Here is a 23,593-nt window from a genome sequence, read left to right on the forward strand (position 1 = left end):
TCTAAAATACCATATAAGTCAAGCTTTATCAGGCTCAGCTTGCTGGCTCAGTTCGCTCAGCTTCGATCGTTTCGCCCAACAAATCGATTGGAAATTCATTATCATTCATAAACTTCATCACGAAGTTGATGGATTTTCCTTATGCTAATTAGGTTGACCTATGATAGGATTATCATAAAGAAACAGCAAAAAAAAAAAATCATATAGACATACCAGAGGATGCAAAATAGAGTATATTACCAAAAAACTTTATTATCTTCATATACAAAGTTCACAGCTAACTTACGGTTACTGAAACAACGACTAGGAATGAACAGGTACTCTAAAAAAAAAAATGCCGTGCGTCACACGGTAGATTCGTGCGTCACACGGCAGAGACGTGCGTCACACGGTAGATTCGTGCGTCACACGGCAGAGACGTGCGTTACACGGTAGAGTTTTATTCTGATAAATATTGAAACAGCAAAAAATGGAAGTGAAGCAGACATGTTGTACAACAGGCCAGAATCAGGCCAACTTTTCTCTCAGCGTAGAGTTTTATGAACCCACGGTAAAGTTCTGTGCAGAGCTTTGTCGTGGCGTGAAGCTCTACGAGAAGCGAAACGTCGTCACATCAAAAGCTTGTTCTCCAACGTGTGTCTGTTCTTCACTGTTGTCGACGGTACAACATTTGGAGCCATGAGATGTTAAACTGACGCGAGCTGGTATACATTAATTACTGTGGTAGGACCTTTCTCTCTCTTTCAGTTTCTTTCTGTCTCTCTCTTTCTCTACACCATCACTGTTAACTGAAAAAACTGTACACACATCTTCAGTTAACTTACCATACATGTATGGGAATTTCAGGAATGACCCTGTTAAGAATTTCCCGTTCCACATCAGTTTTAATGCCTTGTGCCACACACACTGATCACGCTAGTACTCGCGCGGGTTTTCACTTTATTCAACTCTTTTTTTTGCAGATAATTGAGAGAAAACACGGAAGTCTTACAGGAGAGTTCGTGGTTGGATAGTTACACGGGCTGGAGAATACAGGAGAGTTCGTGGTTGGATAGTTACACGGGCTGGAGAACACTACTGGAAACTCAGTGGACAGCTCAAGGCTCGCGTTTGAATTCTTCAGTTGAATGGGATCTAGCGAACGTCAACGGAAAGTTATTGAACAGTTGACAACGGAGAGGATCGGTTGGGTATGTTCTCAAAAGTTCATGTTGGATATTGAGAAGTAAAGAAACCCTTGTTGAAATGTATTAATTCAATTTGTTGAACATTTCAGCTGAGGTAAGATCTAATTCACATTTGAACACCATCAAAAACTCAACACCTTCAGTGCTGAATGATTCTGTTGAACATGAATCTTTAAAATTGACCTTAATAAGTCAAAAGTTATGTCCACTCACAATACAATAAACCTATTGTTCGTTTTATTGATATATTGAAAGTTAAGTTTGACGACTCGTCAGTGATGGTGTGAGGAGTGTCTTACCTCTGCCATTTTTCCTGTAGGTTGACAGAGCTGAAAGTGGCTCTGTACAGAGGCGGTTAAATTGTAAGTGGATTTTTATAAGTCGGCAGATGAGCTGTAGGTAGTCCTGTTGGGCCAGTTAAAGACAAAGTGGCAACGCCTCTTTCTTCTTGTTGGCGGTTTATAGGGCAACTATTAGCTTGCACCGTATCGAACCCTGTTTCAATACTTTCATTGTGGTACTCGTCAGAGCCTCAATATCAGGAAGGTCGACGGCCAGGGGATAGTCCCTCAAGTGGTACTGGGTCGAGGTACATCCTCTTCTCAAGCGATCGTTGTCAGAGCCTCGGCATCAAGAAGTTCGACGACCAGGGGATAGTCCCTTTAGTAGTACAGGGTGAGGTAAATCCTCTTATCAAGTTGTCGTTGTTAGAGTCTCAGCATTGGGAAGTCCACCTACGAGAATACACTTTTTACACGGCTCTGAGGTGCATCTTCTGTACCCATAGAGGCTCTGCACCAGGAATTTCCTGATCTTTCCCCCCAAAAACACAATTTCATCACTAACACGCGAAACTGAGGTACATTTTCTGCTTACTCAATGGTTCATATTAGAGGCTCGAACATCAAAAATATCCACGACCAGGAGGCAGTTCCTTCGCTGGTACGACACGAAGGAACATCTTACCTTCTTTCAATAATCTTCACTAGAAGCCCGGCACCTGCTCGGAGCCACAAACTTTAAAATAAATATATTCTAACAATTTTACTTACATTTTTTTCTAAAAGTTTGATAGTGGAGAGGCCGTGGCTGGATCACTGCAGCTTGTGAGTCACTGTCTCTTGAACCACCGAGGACCACGACACCTGTCACTCCCTGTGCAACGTCTCTACTGAAATTTCCAAGCAACTTTCTCTTCTTTTATAACTGTCACTATATATACACAACTCTGTTTGTACAATTAACTGCTAGTGCTTTTTTTTCTTCCTTTTTTAAAAATGTTCCGGAGCCGTTATGTACACAAAGAAATATAAGAATTTAACACTATAAAATAAAATACGAAGATCATTCACTCTACACTGGCATAATAGACAAGGCATTCTCCCAGGCTTATAAAATAATAATTCAGTTAGGGAGATATGCTCTCTCTTTGTAACTAATCTCATATATACAGGGAAATTATCCAACGAATAATCATACAAGTGTGTTACTGGATCAGAAGAGCGTGGACAGCGCTTAAACTAACAAAACAAACTACCATTTTCACGCTTATTTCAATAAAGAAAAATAGTGAATTCCTACAAGTTCATTATCACTGCGCTTCATCGTGACCGTACTTACTCCTCCTCATAGAAAACTGCCAATATCATTTTTTACAGGTTAAAAAGAGGGACCCATTTTCTATATTGGGACGAAGGTATGGTGGAATGTTAATGTGTAGGAGAGAACAGCAGCAGCAGCAGCTGCAGCAGCTGTAGCAGGGACTGTTGTGGTGGTGAGGACGTCCAAGAACTGCCACCAACGGAGGATTCTAACGGTACCTGAAGCCCCGTTGGTTTGCATGGCTGCAGGAGTCTCCCCTGAAAACACAGACAAACACGAGGAAAGAATGTGGATGAAGTTGTCTGGTTAATTGGGTATGAAACGTACTGACTAAACGAGAATCATTAAGGCAACATGTCATCTGTTAACTACTAGTTAAGAATAACTTAATCCCTAAATTAGGGATTAAAGTAAACTCTCTTTGTATATACACTAGGAGACATACACTTCTCGATATATATATATATATATATATATATATATATATATATATATATATATATATATATATATATATATATATATATATATATATATATATATATATATGTATGTCGTGCCGAATATGTAAAACTGGTCAATTAGCAAGAACTCATTTAAAATTAAGTCCTTTCTAAAATTTTCTCTTATACGTTTAAAGATATATATTTTTTCATTAATATTGACGTAAAAATTTATAATTTTGCACCAAAAGGAACTTAGAAAACTTACCTAACCTTATTAAAACAAGCGCAATTTATTTTAGCCTAACCCAACTAACTATATTTTAGATTTGTTTACAATAATTTAATACTAAACAAACACAGTGAAATATATTTTTTTCGTTAGGTTTAAAATGATTTTGGCGAAATTATTGCATACACAAATTTTCACTTGTCCTATATGGCAAGATGAGAGTTGCTATTTAAGCCAAGATCGCAAATTCTGCCTATTCGGCACGACATATATATATGTATGTATATATATATATATATATATATATATATATATATATATATATATATATATATATATATATGCAATAAGATCACAGTAAACAGGTGATTTCAAAATATGCAAAACAACCACTCTGAAAAAATAGAGAAATTCCAAGCGCTTTCGTAACTACTCACATTATCAAGGAACTATGGTTCCTTGATAATGTGAGTAGTCACGAAAGCGCTTGGAATTTCTCTATTCTTTCAGAGTGGTTGTTTTGCATATATATATATATATATATATATATATATATATATATATATATATATATATATATATATATATATATATATATATATATATCAAATATTTTCAAAAGCGTATCTTGCTGTTAGCGGACATAGGATCAAGCCTATACCATTCCTTGCGTTGAATGACCCATTCTGGTTTACCACTCCACTTAAATAAAATATATAAAATGAGTTGCATGCATACTAGTACCATTTCTGAAGAATATTTGAGAGAGGGTCAAGGGGGTGATGGGGCGAGGGGTCGATGGGAGGGGCAAGGGGGGAGGCAAGAAGGATGGGAAGCAGGAGGGTTGAAGGAAGGACAGGGGGAAGGGAAGAGGGAAGGGATGAATGGGACGAGGAAGAGGTGAGAGGGGGCGGGGCGGCGCCCCCCTTGATCACTGCACCCTGGCGACACAATCAATATACACAAATGGAGGAAATGTGTAGGTGGAGGGAAGATTGACAGTGGGAGGTCACTGTCAGGGAGGAGGAGGACAGAGAGAGCAGGGAAGGGGAGAAATGATACAGAGAGAGAGAGGGAGAGAGAGAGAGAGAGAGAGAGAGAGAGAGAGAGAGAGAGAGAGAGAGAGAGAGAGAGAGAGAGAGAGAGAGAGAGAGAGAGAGAGAGAGAGAGATTTGAGATTTATTCCACTTTAAACTGTTGATAAATGAAAACTACATTCATTTCTAGACACTTGAAAGACTTAAGTGGCAATGTAAAATAAAAATTCACACGCCAGCAAGTCAGGGACATAACAAGAGCAGTTGAACCTGTGAGACTCTACCCAGTTTTCACACTAAACTTTTCCGACATACAATACATAATACAAGAGGATAAAATTGGCAACTATCAAGCACACAGTCACTAGTTTCCAGTAGAAGCTCTTCCACGCCGTGGATCACGGCGTGGAAGAGAGACAAGGTACAGCAGTGATAATATATATTAAGACAGATAAGAACACAGATAAGACTCAGCAGATAAATGAAAGAATAAGTACCAAGACTCATCGCAGTCAATAATGTTAATCCTTGACTTTGCTTTACCTGGGCCCAGATTATATATATATATATATATATATATATATATATATATATATATATATATATATATATATATATATATATATATATATATATATATATATATATATATATAATGTGTGTGTGAAAATACATGTGCACTATACATTTACATATTATGATTATTATTAATATTATTTTATGATAAGAGGAAAACTGAGTCATTCCCTTCAGTCGTGATAGAAACAGTTTAGGTTCTCTTCTACTGTAGCAGTTACAGCAGAGGAGAGAGGCAGTATACATTCTCCTTTACAGTAGGAGAAAGGCAGGTTAGACTCTACTGTAGCAGTTACTGTATTTTCTATGACCTGTGATGACATACATTTGCTGCTAAAATACAGTACAAAATATACACGGATCTCACTAAAAATAAATCGCCCTGTCGGAATTTATTGGGATTTAATTTATCAAATTATCGCCATTTGTCACCGATGTATTCCTACCATAATGATATGCACAACGCAATTAAAAATCCATGCCAAAAACATTTGTAAAACTAATTAAGCTGATTATAGTTCCAAAAACCCGTATGGGTCATTCGGCTAATTAAGCAGAATAAATACCGGTGAATCAATGTCAAACTCTATCCCACGTCTCGCTAGATCACTGTGGATGGAATGGTTTCGGTTTTGACCAGTTTGAAACCAAAAACAGGTTGAAGAACAAGATTTTATAGGGAGAACTTTTCGCCCAGCCTGGAGCTATTGATCAAGACGTGATTTAATGAGTCTGTACGCAGAAGGGAATCGAAGCAAGGTTCAGTGATTAGCTGGTTCCACACTGCACCGCACAGCCAAGATACGTTGTATCAGATGTTACCATATATGACAATGATCTCTCTCTCTCACACACACACATATACCAGCATAGTTGTCTAGATACTTCTAATTCTTTACCCTACAAGGTTAACATGTCATTTAAGTGGCAGCTGTCAAATCCTCACCTGGGAACCAACGTGGCTGAGTCGTTAAGCGTAGGGTTATCCACCCACAGGACCTCGGTTCGATTCCTTGTCCATTTTTGCTTATTAATTGACATTGAAAGGGGAACCAGTGAATACATTATTTGTATTTATAAGTCATAGCAAAAGAACCAATGAAATGCTTTGTTTATATATGACGTCACTGGTTAGCCACCAATCACAGCCTTGTTTGTGTGTGCCGTCACTGACTCTCCGCCAATCAGAGATTTGTTTATGCATGACGTCACCCATCCTGCACCAATCCCATCCAGCCATCGAGTTGGGATGCCAAACATCGCCATAAAATACCCCTTGCAAGCCCCACCATCAAAATACCCCCTGAAGGCGACTAATATACTCCCATTAGGAATGTGGTTGACGACATATTGGGGAAAACGACCCTTCAGCACCACTTGGGCTACATTTGGTTCAAATATGTTAAGAGAGAAGTGCATTAGGGTAATGTTTGTCATATTTTACCCGCATAATCTCGCTCATCTGGCAACACCGCGCTCCAGATGAGGCTCATTTGAACAATGTTGCCAGAATAGTGTCGCCTTCACCCACCTGAGCCACGAGTGGTGTGAGTCTATCAACACTAACCACTATTAATGCAAAGGACAAACCACCACGATCCATAACAAACCATGAACAAAAGAGAACTAACCAGAAAATAAGTGAAATAAACTGACCTAACAACTAGGAAAATAGAATCAGCAGCTAACCAAGAACTAAGAAAGCAGAACTAGTCACTAAGAACTAAGTTCTAACAAAATAAAGCTAACCACTAACAAGCAGAACCACAAGCCAAGAAAGCTGCAGTAATAGCTAAGACGGCAGGACTAACCACTAACAAATTAGTATGAACCACTAACAAAATGTGATTAGTCACTAAGAGATAATTATTAACTATTATAATTTAGTTAAACCCATAAATAAATATTAACCACTAATAAATTAGTTCCAGCCGCTAACAAATCAGCACTAACTACTAACAAAGGGGTCCCCTAACAACTTATAAAGAAGTACTCACTACCACAACATCACTAACTATCCACTAATATGTGGAAGCACCTAACCACATGAAATATTAATTACTAACAAAGAGGACAATCGCTAACAAAGTAGTACTAATCACTAACCACTAGCAAGTTAGTACTAGCCTCTAACAATAAAAACAGAACCATGACTACCACCACTAACAAACGCTAACCATATAGCCATCACCACCACTAACAAACACTAACCATATAGCCATCACCACTAGCAAACACTAACCATATAGCCATCACCACTAACAAACGCTAACCATATAACCATCACCATCACTAACAAACACTAACCATATAGCCATCACCACCACTAACAAACACTAACCTCAGAATCATCACCCCCCAAACTTACCATTAAGAATATGTATCCTGACGGAGGCGGTGGTGGAGAGGGAAGGGACACAGGAGTAAGTCCCAGTAGCCGCGTCGTGAGCGTCGTGGATCAACAAAATCGTTTTAGTGACGGAGCCTCTGTCAGTGATTACACTCACTCGACTGTCACGGTTATCGTAGTTGATCACCTGGGGAGGGTAGTTAAGGGTTGTTTAGTGACAGGCACGACTATGGATCTTGTTGAAATGGAGTATCTTAGTGTGACAGGAGGCTTGTTAGATGGGTAGAAAGTAGACCAGGGTTATTAGTGCCGGGTTGTGGATCTGTCTAGTAGGGTAATTAAGAGTAATTAAGGGTTGTTAGTGCCGGTTAAAACTATGGGTCTTGTTGAAAGGGTTAGGAAAAGGGTTAGGAAAATATTAGGAAAAGGTTATAACGTATTAGGCTTGTTAGCAGGAAACGAAATATGCCAGAATTGTCGTAGGTAACCACCTGGGTAGGACGTTGAAGGCTGTTAGTGCCACCTAGGACTGTGGTTCTAGTTATAGAGGTAGTTAAGGGTTGTTAGTACGTAATTAAGGATTGCCGTCCAGGGCCGTGGTTCTTGTTAAAAGGGGGATTAAAGGCGCAATTAATGTGTTAGAAAAGGTTTGTAGGTATTAGGAGACTTGTTAGAAAGGGAGAAGTACATGCCAGTGCTATCGTACTTACTCTCCTGTAAGTAGTTAGGGCTTGTTAGTGCCGTCCAGGGCTATGTTGGGTTGTTGACAGAGGTAGTTTGAGGTTAGGATAATTTGAGGGTTAGACGATTTAAATGAGGTTAGGGATGCTGCTAAGTTAGTAAGATACGGAAGGATTGCGGCAGTTAATATCTAGTAAGTAGTTAGAGCTGCCTAGGGATGGGCGGGATTGTTGACAGGGTTAAAGAATTAGGATATGGTTGAAAGGTGTTAGAAGGCTGTTAGAAGGTTAGGAATATAGTGGAGGGTTGACGTAGTCTGTAGGCTCATATAGCCTCAGTTAAAGCTACAAGTGGTCATTAAGGAAGCAGTTAGGAGACCAGGATAAGTAGGGGTTAGATGAGGTAGTTAGGGGGGTTAGAATGGTTAGTTAACAGGTTATAAAGAATAGTTAGGGGATAGACGAGGGAGTTAGCAAGTTAGGAGGAGCAATTAGAGGGTTAAAAGAGTTTTGCTAGAAGGTTAGCAAGTTAGGATGGGGTTGGAAAGTTAGGAAGTGTAGTGAGCTGGTTAGGAAGGTTAGGAAGAGTGTTAGCAGAGTTTTTTTTAAGAAGTTAGTATTGGATTTTAGCTAGAAGAGGATTGCTAGGAATGTGCTGGAGGATACGTGGAAAATTTTAAATTTTTTATATATTCAGCATGTGTAAATTTGGATAATACAAGATGGTAGAGGGTTGTTAGTGAGGATTCTTAGAGCGTTGTTAGATGTATTAGAAGAATGCTAAGGCGTTAGCAGGTTAGAGAGATGTTACAGAGACTTTACAGAGATTAGTAATTAAATATTGAGAGTCTACGGCAGTGGATCTCAACTCGTTCCCGTCCACGGTCTAACACGCCACGGACCAACAGGCCACGGACCAACAAGCCACGTACCACCAGGTTATGGACCAGTAATCCACGGACTACCAGGCCAGTCAAATTCCCTGGACAACTTCATTTTTTTCCTAAGAAATGATAAAAAAATAATACACAGCTAACATCACGGTATAAAACTGACTACTTACGATTTTTCGTTTCCATTCTTACTGGCAAGTTTTTCAGTATCTGAAGTAGAACTTGACATTACACTACCAGCCGAGTCTTCAGTGTTAATGTGCAACACACACGAAAAGACTGGCAGCCGAATCTTTCGTTTGAGCTCAATGTGCAACAAGCACGAAAATCCAGTTTGACAAATAATGAGCTGACGTAAATAGCACAAGCTACCTGACTTCAACGTGCTGAAAGTTTTAGGTAACTCCCAGTAGTGCTAGCTCAAGATTTCTACAAGGTTGACTGCTAGTACATATCTTGATCCGCCCACGCACATTCCAGACCCACGCACTTTCCAGACCCAAGAATTTCTCCCGCAAGACCACTCGCACACTGCTAACACCAGCCGTGAGTGGTGGACTTGTCTTGGTCACCTCTGGAAAGTATCGCCAGAATTCATTCCGTCGATGCTCCAGAATTTGCATTCTAATGCGCTCTTCTCTTTTTTTTTTCCTCTCTCAAGCAAGGCATCCACTCGTGGAAATTGAGAAGAATTGTTACCTTCGAGGCTGACGATACTGAGTCATTCCATTGTGTCAGAAGCCTTGATGGCGTCTTACTGAGAAAACTGATTTGCACCATTAACCTAACTGGACAATATTCCAGTGGTCCAACATAATGTTCTCATGGACATTGAAGGACCACTGTACTAAAATGTTATTATTATCATAATTATTATTATTATTTAATATTATTATTATTATTTAATATTATTATTATTAAAATTGTTTATTATTATCATAATTATTATTATAGCTATTATTATTATTGTTTATTTATTATTATTATTATTATTGTTATTACGATTATCATTTTTTATTATTCTTAATATTACTATATTCATGGGAAACGCTAAATCTGTATGGGCCATACAGAGTATGGGTAAAGGGGCATGGAGAGGAGAAAACAACAAATTTTGACCCAAGGAAAGGAGGAAAAAAGCAGCCCCAATTCCTTGGATCAAGTGCCTCTCGCGTAAAAAATTGGACCAACTATTCTCAAATTTTAATAATTAAAAATACGCACGATTATCTTCGTTCGCTCAATTATTAACGTAAATTGCATCTAAACAGAAGAAGCGCTAAACCCTCGTGTGGGAGGAGGGGGGGGAGGGCTACTTCCGGCTGGTCAAATCCTTTGATGTTCCAAAATTCACCTTCGCGGATAAAATTCAGGTAATTGTATAATACGATAATTTCAGTAAATTTTAATGGCGTAATTCTAATAGATAATTGGAGAATAATATGGTAACAACTCTTATACAAAAATCGTTTGTAAATTCCTGCTAAAAGACGTTGAAAAACTGACTTGCTTTTTTCTCCCTAAATTTACTTGAAGAATCCCTTAAGGGCTCTGCTAATTAGGAATAATGATTAAGGGATGATGGTTCAGGAATGATGATTAGGGAATGATATTTAGGGAATGATGATTAAGGAATCATCAGGGAATGAATAGAGTAGGATTAAGAAATGATGACTAGGGAATGATTAAGGAATGATGATTTGGGATAATTGAGGATGATGATTAGAGAATGATGATTAGGGAATGATGACTGGGGATAATTATTAGGGATGATAATTCCTGCCTCTGGCAAGAAACATTTTAGCTCTGACAATGCTTATTTGCATGCCTGTATTTTGCAACACTTTATTGCAGATCTGAGTCTTGCAATGTTTTATTGTATTCCTGGATCTTGAAGTGCTTTATTGCAAGTTTGGATCTTGTAATATTTTATTGCAAGTCTGGATCTTGTAATGTTTATTGCAAGTCTGGATCTTGTAATATTTGATTGCAAGTCTGGATCTTGTAATATTTTATTGCAAGTCTATATCTTGTAATATTTTATTGCAAGATTGGATCTTGTAATGTTTTTTTTACAAGTCTGAATATTATAATGTTTTATTGCAAGTCTGGATATTGTAATGGTTTATTGCAAGTCTAGATCCCGTAATGTCTCATTGCAGACCTAGCTCATGCAATGTTATATTCCTAAGCAGCAAGATGCACAATCCCTTGCAATAACTGCGTTAAAATACGCCAAGGCCTCCAATAGAAATTTGTCACTTTGTCCAACTTTCTTGGGTTATCCTAGGTAATGTATTTATGTGTACTTGTACCTGAATAAACTTACTAAATATTACGCAATGTTATAAAATATGTGTATATAAAAAAAAGATGAATATATAATGTCTGATTTCAGAATTAATCTCGTAAACTAACATTATATATGGAGCGTTTTTTATACGCATATTTTGCAACACTGCAACAACCTGCAACAACCTGCAACAACCTTCACAAACCCATTTCTGGATCGCATTTCGCCTGCAGGTTGGCCGCCTTGGATGACAACTGCGCTTCATTCCCATACCCACTTGGTTAACTATACGCACTGCTCCTTGCCTGGGAAGACACTCAGAGAGGTAGGCGCCTAGAAGCAGCGTTCATCACGGTTATTCGACAATGTCAAACAGAATAATGGCTTCTGCACTATGGCTGAGAATCAAGCCAAGAAACTTCTTGGTCGGTTTCTCCACAACGTAGGTGTTGAGCAGAGGAACAATGTGTTGCAAGCCGCCAACCCAAGCCAACATCTACCCTGCCTCTCTACCGCACTAATCAGGCACATACCCTGCCTTTCTAGGGTAGGGTAGGTGCCTGAGCCAGAGCTTGCAGCTCACAGGCCTGCCATTCCCATTAGCCCCCTTGGGGCGGGGATGGCAGACCAGAGGCCTAGCTTCTCACTACGAACCCCGTGAGGGCGGGGACTGTGGCTAGGCCTGGGAACAGTGGTCCCAAAGATGAGGGGGTACTTGTACCTCCTCCCATGGGAGACTTAGGTCTCAGACACTCCCTAGACAGGGAGCCAAGGCCGGGCCACCACTTGGAAAAGGCCCGGGCCGGGAGAATACCTGCAAATCTTTAATAATAATAAGAAATGTGATCAATCAATTACTTCCTCATTTACTTATTTAAGAACCTACTTATTTACTTGTGTCTCACCTAACATATTATCCTCACTAGTGTTCATGATGAGTATTCGATTACTGATGAATTAGGTGAAGCCAGAGATTCTTCATCAGTTTATCCTACCGTTGAAACCCTCCTACATTTTCTAATTCAACTATTAACAACTAAACTAAAATAACTTTGTCGAAACTAAGTTTTGGACTAATCCGGTGGCGTTGTTCATTTAGAAAAAATAACGACGCAACTAAATGCGTTAGACAATGAACGCTGCATCATGAGAGTGGACTGAGCACTGTGTGTGCAGCCACCACCTTCCATTAAATAACCACCTCTTTTTTTACACAGGGTTTGACAAGGTTAAGGACCCGTAGCTTTATTGACAAGCTATTTACAGGTTAAGGATTCCTAGCTTTATTGACAGGCTATTTACAGGTTAAGGATTCCTAGCTTTATTAACAGGCTATTTACAAGTTAAGGATTCCTAGCTTTATTGACAGGCTATTTACAGGTTAAGGATTCCTAGCTTTATTGACAGGCTATTTACAGGTTAAGGATTCCTAGCTTTATTGACAAGCTAAGAGCTGTTACCTACATCAGCTCATTTGAAAGCATTTTTATTGCTATGAGACATACAAGTAGGGAACAGGATGAAGTTGGAGCCATCTGTGGGCCAGCATTTTCATTTGATCAACTGACTTTATCTCGTTGACATCATTATGCTCTACGAATGTGTTCCATACTCGAGTCAACCTGGGTATGTATGATCTCAGATGGAGTGATGTTCTGGAGAAGGGTACAGCCAGGGTGAAGTTGCTGCTTTCTGCCCGTCTTGTGGCATAAAAGCTTGTTTCACGCTGTCCTCGAAGTGGATCCAAGTGTGGTACTTTGGCAATATTGGCCTTGTACATAACAGTAAGGCCACCCACATCCCTCCTATGTTGAAGGCTCTGCTGAAATGATAGATCTATCCAGGATGAGTCCAGGAAAGAGATGAGACGTCTTGCTCTGTTCTCTACTCTGTCAAGCAGTCGCAGATGAGAGGGGGGGGGGCAGGCAAACCAAGAAAGTGGAGCATACTCAAGGTGTGAGGCTCACACCTTGAGTATGCTCCACTTCCTGGCTGCCTGCATATAGGTCTCCCTCCCTCCCTCCCTCTCTCTCTCTCTCTTTCTCTCTCTTTCTCTCTCTCTCTCTCTCTCTCTCTCTCTTTCCCGGGTGCATGAAACTGGCGGTGAAGCAAGGTGTTGTAGTGTGCTGTAGCGTATCCTATACTCGCTGCGACAGTTATTAATGTCACAAGCTTGCTTGAGTTACCCCGTCAACATTTTCTTTTGAGCCTGCCGATTTTCTTTTAGGGGAAACTATTGTATTTGACAGCATGTTCATCTATCATCCAACTTTTTTTAATCGGCTTCGAAACTAAAATTAATGCCTTTTATTTTTTTTGCCTTGTATGTAATGTGAAGGAAGGGGGGTGGATTACCCCCCCTTCACAGAGTTGCAAAGTAAAATAAAGCAAAGTAAAGTACTTTATATTTTCCACGATACATTGTTGGATATTAAAGATTCGATCATACACAGAAATAAGCAGAGTTGTTCCATACATTACGGGAAGAAACACCAGCTTTGTTTCCCTATCCTCCTGCATAACGCAAAAGCTGTCTCATGTACGGGGTCAGGAGACGCACCAGCTTGAGCTGGGAGACTTCAGTAGTGCGGGGAAGGCATCGTAAAGCATTTCACTGCGAGTTGTTGCAGCAGCTACTGCAACTTTAAAAGCTTAGTGACTTTCTGGCGCTTTAAAACCGTAGACTACAACTGTTACTTAAGAGGCACCTAATTACCCCTGTCTTCTGATAACATGTTTATTTTTCCACTATAATCTACCTTGTCCATAAGACAAGATTTCGTTCGGATTTTTAACCCCGGAGGGTTAGCCACCCAGGATAACCCAAGAAAGTCAGTGCGTCATCGAGGACTGTCTAACTTATTTCCATTGGGGTCCTTAATCTTGTACCCCAGGTTGCCACCCACACCAGTCCACTAACACCCAGGTACCTATTTGCTGCTAGGTGAACAGGACAACAGGCGTAAGGAAACGTGTCGAAATGTTTCCACCCGTCGGGAATCGAACCCGGGCCCTCAGTGTGTGAAGCGGGAGCTTCAGCCACCAGGCCACCGGGCCACGGGGCCACGGGGCCACTATCACAGTTGCTTCGTCTGTTTCGTAAGGTCAAGTCCAGGATTTTTTCTTAATTTATGGTATAACTTAACAAATCTTTGAGAACATTTGTGTTGCAGAGGTCTGAGATGTGCTCAGACCTCTACAACACAGCGTGTCTACAACACAGCGTGTCTGCAACACAGCGTGTCTGCAACACAGCGTGTCTGCAACACAGCGTGTCTACAACACAGCGTGTCTGCAACACAGCGTGTCTGCAACACAGCGTGTCTACAACACAGAATATTCTACAACACATCGTGTCTACAACACAGAAAGTTCTACAACACAGCGTGTCTACAACACAGAATGTTCTACAACACATCGTGTCTACAACACAGAAGGTTCTACAACACAGCGTGTCTACAACACATAATGTTCTACAACACAGCGTGTCTACAACACAGAATGTTCTACAACACAGCGTGTCTACAACACAGAATGTTCTACAACACAGCGTGTCTACAACACAGAATGTTCTACAACACAGCGTGTCTACAACACAAAATGTTCTACAACACAGCGTGTCTACAACACAGAATGTTCTACGACACAGCGTGTCTACAACATAGAATGTTCTACAACACAGCGTGTCTACAACACAGCGTGTCTACAACACAGCGTGTTGTACAACACAGCGTGTCTACAACACAGAAAGCTCTACAACACAGCGTGTCTACAACACAGAATGTTCTACAACACAGCGTGTCTACAACACAGAATGTTCTACAACACAACGTGTCTACAACACAGAATGTTCTACAACACAGGGTGTCTACAACACAGAATGTTCTACAACAGCGTCTCTGCAACACAGAATGTTCTACAACACAGCGTGTCTACAACACAGCGTGTCTACAACACAGAATGTTCTACAACACACCGTGTCTACAACACAGCGTGTCTACAACACAGAATGTTCTACAACACAGCATGTCTACAACACAGAATGTTCTACAACAGCGTGTCTGCAACACAGAATGTTCTACAACACAGCGTGTCTACAACACAGCGTGTCTACAACACAGAATGTTCTACAACACAGCGTGTCTACAACACAGAATGTTCTACAACACAGCGTGTCTACAACACAGAATGTTCTACAACACATCGTGTCTACAACACAGAATGTTCTACAACACAGCGTGTCTACAACACAGAATGTTCTACAACACAGCGTGTCTACAACACAGCGTGTCTACAACACAGAATGTTCTACAACACAGCGTGCGTGTCTACAACACAGAATGTTCTACAACACAGCGTGTCTACAACACAGAATGTTCTACAACACAGCGTGTCTACAACAAAGAATGTTCTACAACACATCGTGTCTACAACACAGAATGTTCTACAACACAGCGTGTCTACAACACAGAATGTTCTACAACACAGCGTGTCTACAACACAGCGTGTCTACAACACAGAATGTTCTACAACACAGCGTGCGTGTCTACAACACAGAATGTTCTACAACACAGCGTGTCTACAACACAGCGTGTCTACAACACAGAATGTTCTACAACACAGCGTGTCTACAACACAGAATGTTCTACAACACAGCGTGTCTACAACATAGAATGTTCTACAACACAGCGTGTCTACAACACAGCGTGTCTACAACACAGAATGTTCTACAACACAGCGTGTCTACAACACAGAATGTTCTACAACACAGCGTGTCTACAACACAGAATGTTCTACAACACAGCGTGTCTACAACACAGAATGTTCTACAACACAGCGTGTCTACAACACAGAATGTTCTACAACACAGCGTGTCTACAACACAGAATGTTCTACAACACAGCGTGTCTACAACGCAGAATGTTCTACAACACAGCGTGTTTACAACACAGCGTGTCTACAACACAGAATGTTCTACAACACAGCGTGTATACATCACAGAATGTTCTACAACACAGCGTGTCTACAACACAGCGTGTCTACAACACAGAATGTTCTACAACACAGCGTGTCTACAACACAGAATGTTCTACAACACAGCGTGTCTGCAACACAGAATGTTCTACAACACAGCGTGTCTACAACACAGAAGGTTCTACAACACAGCGTGTCTACAACACAGAATGTTCTACAACACATCGTGTCTACAACACAGAATGTTCTACAACACAGCGTGTCTACAACACAGAAGGTTCTACAACACAGCGTGTCTACAACACAGAATGTTCTACAACACAGCGTGTCTACAACACAGAATGTTCTACAACACAGCGTGTCTACAACACAGAAGGTTCTACAACACAGCGTGTCTATAACACAGAAGGTTCTACAACACAGCGTGTCTATAACACAGAAGGTTCTACAACACAGCGTGTCTATAACACAGAAGGTTCTACAACACAGCGTGTCCAGCCGAGGCTGACACAGGCTTTTCACTCAAGTTTGGCACATGGGCATCTGTCATACATGTGTGGGAGATTTATTCATATGTTAGTATATTGCATATGTTGTGGTGTATGATCCGTGAGGCTGCGGTGGCTGTATGGGCCTGCAAATGGTTAGTACCAACAGGCTGGTTGATCAGGAGAGGAGTGAAGGAGGAAAAGAATTGTAGTTTGCAGGGTTGTGGTGAGGTCTCCTGTCTCACTGAGGTACAGTGGGATGCCAGTGGTATACCAGTGATACAGTGGGATACCAATGGGATACCAGTGATACAGTGGGATTGCTAGTTGGATACCAATGAGATACCAGTGATACAGTGGGATTACCAGTGGGATACCAGTGGGATACCAGTGATATATCGGGGCACCAGTGGTTCAGGGGACGTGAAGGGGTTACCAACGTGTCAATGACTTCGAAAAGTTTTATTAATTACTTTTGTTGGTAGAACTTTCACAGTGGAGATAGAATTTTTTTGTGGGTTACGTGAAGGTTGATTACAGGTGTATCTCTCCTCTCTCTCTCTCTCTCTCTCTCTCTCTCTCTCTCTCTCTCACCTTGTTGTTGTGGAACCAGAAGTTCTCTGTGGGTGACTCTGGGTTGAAGTTGATGATGCAGGTGAGGTTGATAGTCGAGCCTCTATCAACGTAACGTTCAGCGGACCCCAGGATGCGAGCCATGGGAACTGTAGCAGAGGAGACACTGGTTAGTAGACTTTCCTAAGAGGCTAATACAAATATGTTGGGATTATTATTATTATTATTATTATTATTATTATTATTATTATTATTATTATTATTATTATTATTATTATTATTATTATTATTATTAATATTATTATTGCTATTATTATTATTATTATTATTATTATTATTATTATTATTATTATTATTATTATTATTATTATTATTATTATTGTTGTTGTTGGCATTATTATTATTATTGCTGGTATTTATTATTATTATTGTTGGTATTATTATTATTATTATTATTATTATTGGTATTATTTTTTTTTTATTTTTATTAACACATCGGCCGTTTCCCACCAAGGCAGGGTGGCCACCAAGGCAGGGTGGCCCGAATAAGAAAAACTTTCACCATCATTCACTCCATCACTGTCTTGCCAGAAGGGTGCTTTACACTACAGTTTTTAAACTGCAACATTAACACCCCTCCTTCAGAGTGCAGGCACTGTACTTCCCATCTCCAGGACTCAAGTCCGGCCTGCCGGTTTCCCTGAACCCCTTCATAAATGTTACTTTGCTCACACTCCAACAGCACGTCAAGTATTAAAAACCATTTGCCTCCATTCGCTCCTATCTAACACGCACACGCATGCATGCCCAAGCTCCTCGCACACAAAACCTCCTTTACCCCCTCCCTCCAACCTTTCCTAGGCTGACTCCTACCCCGCCTTCCCTCCACTTCAGATCTATACATTCTCGAAGTCAATCTATTTCGTTTCATCCTCTCTACATGTCCAAACCATCTCAATAACCCCTTCTCAGCCCTTTGGATAATAGTTTTGGAAATCCCGCACCTCCTTCTAATCTCCAAACTACGGATTCTCTGCATTATATTCACACCACACATTGCCCTCAGACATGACATCTCCACTGCCTCCAGCCTTCTCTTTGTTGCAACATTCACAACCCATGCTTCACACCCATATAATAGCGTTGGTATAGCTACACTTTCATACATTTCTTTCTTTGCCTCCATGGAAATGTTCTTTGTCTCCACAGACTCCTCGGTGCACCACTCACCTTCTTCCTTTCGTTAATTCTATGATTCACCTCATCTTTCATAGACCCATCTGCTGACACGTCCACTTCTAAATATCTGAATACATTCACCTCCTCCATACTCTCTCCCTCCAATCTAATATCCAATCTTTCGTTACCTATTTTTTTTTATTATCCCCATTAACTTACTCTTTCCTATATTCACTTTCAATTTTCTTCTTTTACATACCCTACCAAACGCATCCACCAACCTCAGCAACTTCTCTCCAGAATGTCCCAAAAGCACAGTGTCATCAGCAAAAAGCAACTGTGACAACTCCCACTTTGTGTTAGATTCTTTATCTTTCAGCCCCACACCTCTTGCCAACACCCGAGCATTCACTTCTCTTACAACTCCATCTATAAATATACTGAACAACAATGATGACATCACATCCTTGCTATTATTATTATTATTATTATTGTTGTTGTTGTTGTTGTTGTTGTTGTTGTTGTTGTTGTTGTTGTTGTTGTTGTTGTTGTTGTTGTTGTTATTGTTATTGTTATTGTTATTGTTGTTGTTGTTGTTGTTGTTGTTGTTGTTGTTGTTGTTGTTGTTGTTGTTGTTGTTGTTGTTGTTGTTGTTATTGTTGTTGTTGTTGGTATTATTATTCTTATTCTTATTAATATTATTATCAATTGGTTAGTAGTTTATTTCTTCCTCCAAGGGTTTTTCTTGTAACTCGAGAAAGCCTTTTCTGATCGGCTTCAAACTTTCATCACTGGTATAACATACCTAGAATAAGGTTGGGTTTGTTAATGAAGCGTGTAGGTGCCACTCTGTCAATTAAATTTTAGAATGGTGAGTGAGTGATTTTTAACATTTAGATATCTCGAGAATGCCTCTCCCGAACTGCAACTTTGCCAATTTACTCACATAATGAACTTGAAATTGTTGGATTCTGAGCTTTAGCTGGAGAATGACTCTACAGATAAGCTTCAAACGCCTACTGATGGTAAACTTCAAGGAAACATTGGTTTTCGTGCAGTACCTAGAGAATGACATTTGTGGTTGGTATCAAACCCTAAATGGTTTTATGTCATATATAGACAAAGATTTTCAACGGTTTTGGGCAGCGTAGGTGCCGATTTTATTTACATAATTTGGAAAATTTAAATGCTGGCCTCTTCACTGGCCGCTACTGGATCACTCTCCAGGTCACAGGCCTGGTCACAGACCGGGCCGCGGGGGCGTTGACCCCCGGAACTCTCTCCAGGTAAACTCCAGGTAAACCATGAGCTTTATCATACCTCTGCTTAAAGCTATGAATGGATCCTGCCTCCACTACATAGCTTCCCAAACTATTCCACTTTCTGCCTACTCTGTGATTGAAGAAATACTTCCTAACATCCCTGTGATTCATCCGTGTCTTCAATTTCCAACTGTGTCCCCTTGTTGCTGTGTCCCATTTCTGGAACATTCTGTCTTTGTCCACCTTGTCAATTCCTGTGTGTGTGTGTGTGTGTGTGTGTGTGTGTGTGTGTGTGTGTGTGTGTGTGTGTGTGTGTGTGTGTGTGTGTGTGTGTGTGTGTGTGTGTGTGTGTGTGTGTGCATTTAATCCCATCTTCCCATCCATGATAACACACCAATCGCTGAATTCTCTCCTATAACCCAAAACAATATTGACTCAAGTGTCCCCCTGGTTTGTCATTTCCCGTCATCTCCTGCCATATAGTGATCATCTCCGGCACACGACGGAGGTCAGCCAGGTCAATACACATCTTAACTGCTCCCCACGTTAACCCACATGAAAGGTCACGGCATGACCTTAAATAACAGACTCCGAAGCACAAGTCTGATAATTCCTGTCACTGGTCCAGCCAGAAACTAGTTACGTAACGATTAACGTTTCAAGAATGCTAAACCGCAAAAGATAATCGTCGAGTTAACTTTTTGCGGAAATCTTTGTTTTAATTATGTGTACGAGATAGGCTTAAAGTGAAGCCATATGGTTAGAGGAAGTGAAAGTGATTGACTGTCTTGTGTTAACTCACGAAGAGTAAACAAGACAGTAGGGTGGATGTGAGGTGATCAGGGTAAACATGAGAGTCGGTGTGAGACGTGAGGTGAACCAGCAGCAGTAGGCTGGAAGGTTCCACTGTGTATATCTCTGGATTGACTCTCATTAGCTCGCTCATTCACTCTTTTACTGACTTACTCATTCATGCGTTCATACACTCATGCATTATCTCGCTCACTCATTCACTTCTCCTCACTCGTTCACACATTCCATCACTCTAGGACTCACTCATTCACACATTCCATCATTCCAGGACTCACTCATTCACACATTCCATCAATCCAGGACTCACTCATTCACACATTCCATCACTCCAGAACTCTCTCATTCACACATTCCATCATTCCAGGACTCACTCATTCACACATTCCATCACTCCAGGACTCACTCATTCACACATTCCATCATTCCAGGACTCACTCATTCACACATTCCATCTTTCCAGGACTCACTCATTCACACATTCCATCATTCCAGGACTCACTCATTCACACATTCCATCACTCCAGTACTCACTCATTCACACATTCCATCATTCCAGGACTCACTCATTCACACATTCCATCACTCCAGAACTCTCTCATTCACACATTCCATCATTCCAGGACTCACTCATTCACACATTCCATCACTCCAGTACTCACTCATTCACACATTCCATCATTCCAGGACTCACTCATTCACACATTCCATCACTCCAGGACTCACTCATTCACACATTCCATCACTCCAGGACTCACTCATTCACACATTCCATCATTCCAGGACTCACTCATTCACACATTCCATCACTCCAGGACTCACTCATTCACACATTCCATCATTCCAGGACTCACTCATTCACACATTCCATCACTCCAGGACTCACACATTCACACATTCCATCACTCCAGAACTCTCTCATTCACACATTCCATCATTCCATGACTCACTCATTCACACATTCCATCACTCTAGGACTCACTCATTCACACATTCCATCACTCCAGGACTCACTCATTCACACATTCCATCATTCCAGGACTCACTCATTCACACATTCCATCACTCCAGGACTCACTCATTCACACATTCCATCACTCCAGGACTCACTCATTCACACATTCCATCATTCCAGGACTCACTCATTCACACATTCCATCACTCCAGGACTCACTCATTCACACATTCCATCATTCCAGGACTCACTCATTCACACATTCCATCACTCCAGGACTCACACATTCACACAATCCATCACTCCAGAACTCTCTCATTCACACATTCCATCATTCCATGACTCACTCATTCACACATTCCATCACTCTAGGACTCACTCATTCACACATTCCATCACTCCAGGACTCACTCATTCACACATTCCATCATTCCAGGACTCACTCATTCACACATTCCATCACTCCAGGACTCACTCATTCACACATTCCATCATTCCAGGACTCACTCATTCACACATTCCATCACTCCAGGACTCACACATTCACACATTCCATCACTCCAGAACTCCCTCATTCACACATTCCATCATTCCATGACTCACTCATTCACACATTCCATCACTCTAGGACTCACTCATTCACACATTCCATCACTCCAGGACTCACTCATTCACACATTCCATCATTCCAGGACTCACTCATTCACACATTCCATCATTCCAGGACTCACTCATTCACACATTCCATCATTCCAGGACTCACTCATTCACACATTCCATCACTCCAGTACTCACTCATTCACACATTCCATCATTCCAGGACTCACTCATTCACACATTCCATCACTCCAGAACTCTCTCATTCACACATTCCATCATTCCAGGACTCACTCATTCACACATTCCATTACTCCAGTACTCACTCATTCACACATTCCATCATTCCAGGACTCACTCATTCACACATTCCATCACTCCAGGACTCACTCATTCACACATTCCATCATTCCAGGACTCACTCATTCACACATTCCATCACTCCAGGACTCACTCATTCACACATTCCATCACTCCAGTACTCACTCATTCACACATTCCATCATTCCAGGACTCACTCATTCACACATTCCATCACTCCAGGACTTACTCATTCACACATTCCATCATTCCAGGACTCACTCATTCACACATTCCATCATTCCAGGACTCACTCATTCACACATTCCATCACTCCAGGACTCACTCATTCACACATTCCATCACTCCAGGACTCACTCATTCACACATTCCATCATTCCAGGACTCACTCATTCACACATTCCATCACTCCAGGACTCACTCATTCACACATTCCATCACTCCAGTACTCACTCATTCACACATTCCATCATTCCAGGACTCACTCATTCACACATTCCATCACTCCAGGACTTACTCATTCACACATTCCATCATTCCAGGACTCACTCATTCACACATTCCATCATTCCAGGACTCACTCATTCACACATTCCATCACTCCAGGACTCACTCATTCACACATTCCATCACTCCAGTACTCACTCATTCACACATTCCATCATTCCAGGACTCACTCATTCACACATTCCATCACTCCAGGACTTACTCATTCACACATTCCATCATTCCAGGACTCACTCATTCACACATTCCATCATTCCAGGACTCACTCATTCACACATTCCATCACTCCAGTACTCACTCATTCACACATTCCATCATTCCAGGACTCACTCATTCACACATTCCATCACTCCAGGACTTACTCATTCACACATTCCATCACTCCAGGACTCACTCATTCACACATTCCATCACTCCAGGACTCACTCATTCACACATTCCATCATTCCAGGACTCACTCATTCACACATTCCATCACTCCAGGACTCACTCATTCACACATTCCATCACTCCAGGACTTACTCATTCACACATTCCATCACTCCAGGACTCACTCATTCACACATTCCATCACTCCAGGACTCACTCATTCACACATTCCATCATTCCAGGACTCACTCATTCACACATTCCA

The 23,593-nt window shown here is 40.9% G+C and overlaps 1 protein-coding gene across 1 annotated transcript in view; it reads right to left on the reverse strand.

Annotated features, from left to right (window-relative positions):
* Window positions 1-2,718: 2,718 nt before the first annotated feature.
* Window positions 2,719-23,593, reverse strand: part of LOC128701149 (zwei Ig domain protein zig-8) — a 608,905-nt gene continuing 588,030 nt past the window's right edge. The window contains exons 4-6 of the mRNA XM_053794749.2: window positions 17,350-17,477; window positions 7,446-7,614; window positions 2,719-3,046 (exon numbers count right to left, since the gene is read on the reverse strand). Coding sequence (XP_053650724.2) covers window positions 2,868-3,046; window positions 7,446-7,614; window positions 17,350-17,477 — 476 coding nt within the window. The 3' untranslated portion in view covers window positions 2,719-2,867. The remainder of the gene's footprint in view (window positions 3,047-7,445; window positions 7,615-17,349; window positions 17,478-23,593) is intronic.

This window comes from Cherax quadricarinatus, chromosome 73 (genome assembly GCF_038502225.1).
Source record: "Cherax quadricarinatus isolate ZL_2023a chromosome 73, ASM3850222v1, whole genome shotgun sequence".
Lineage (NCBI taxonomy): Eukaryota > Metazoa > Arthropoda > Malacostraca > Decapoda > Parastacidae > Cherax > Cherax quadricarinatus.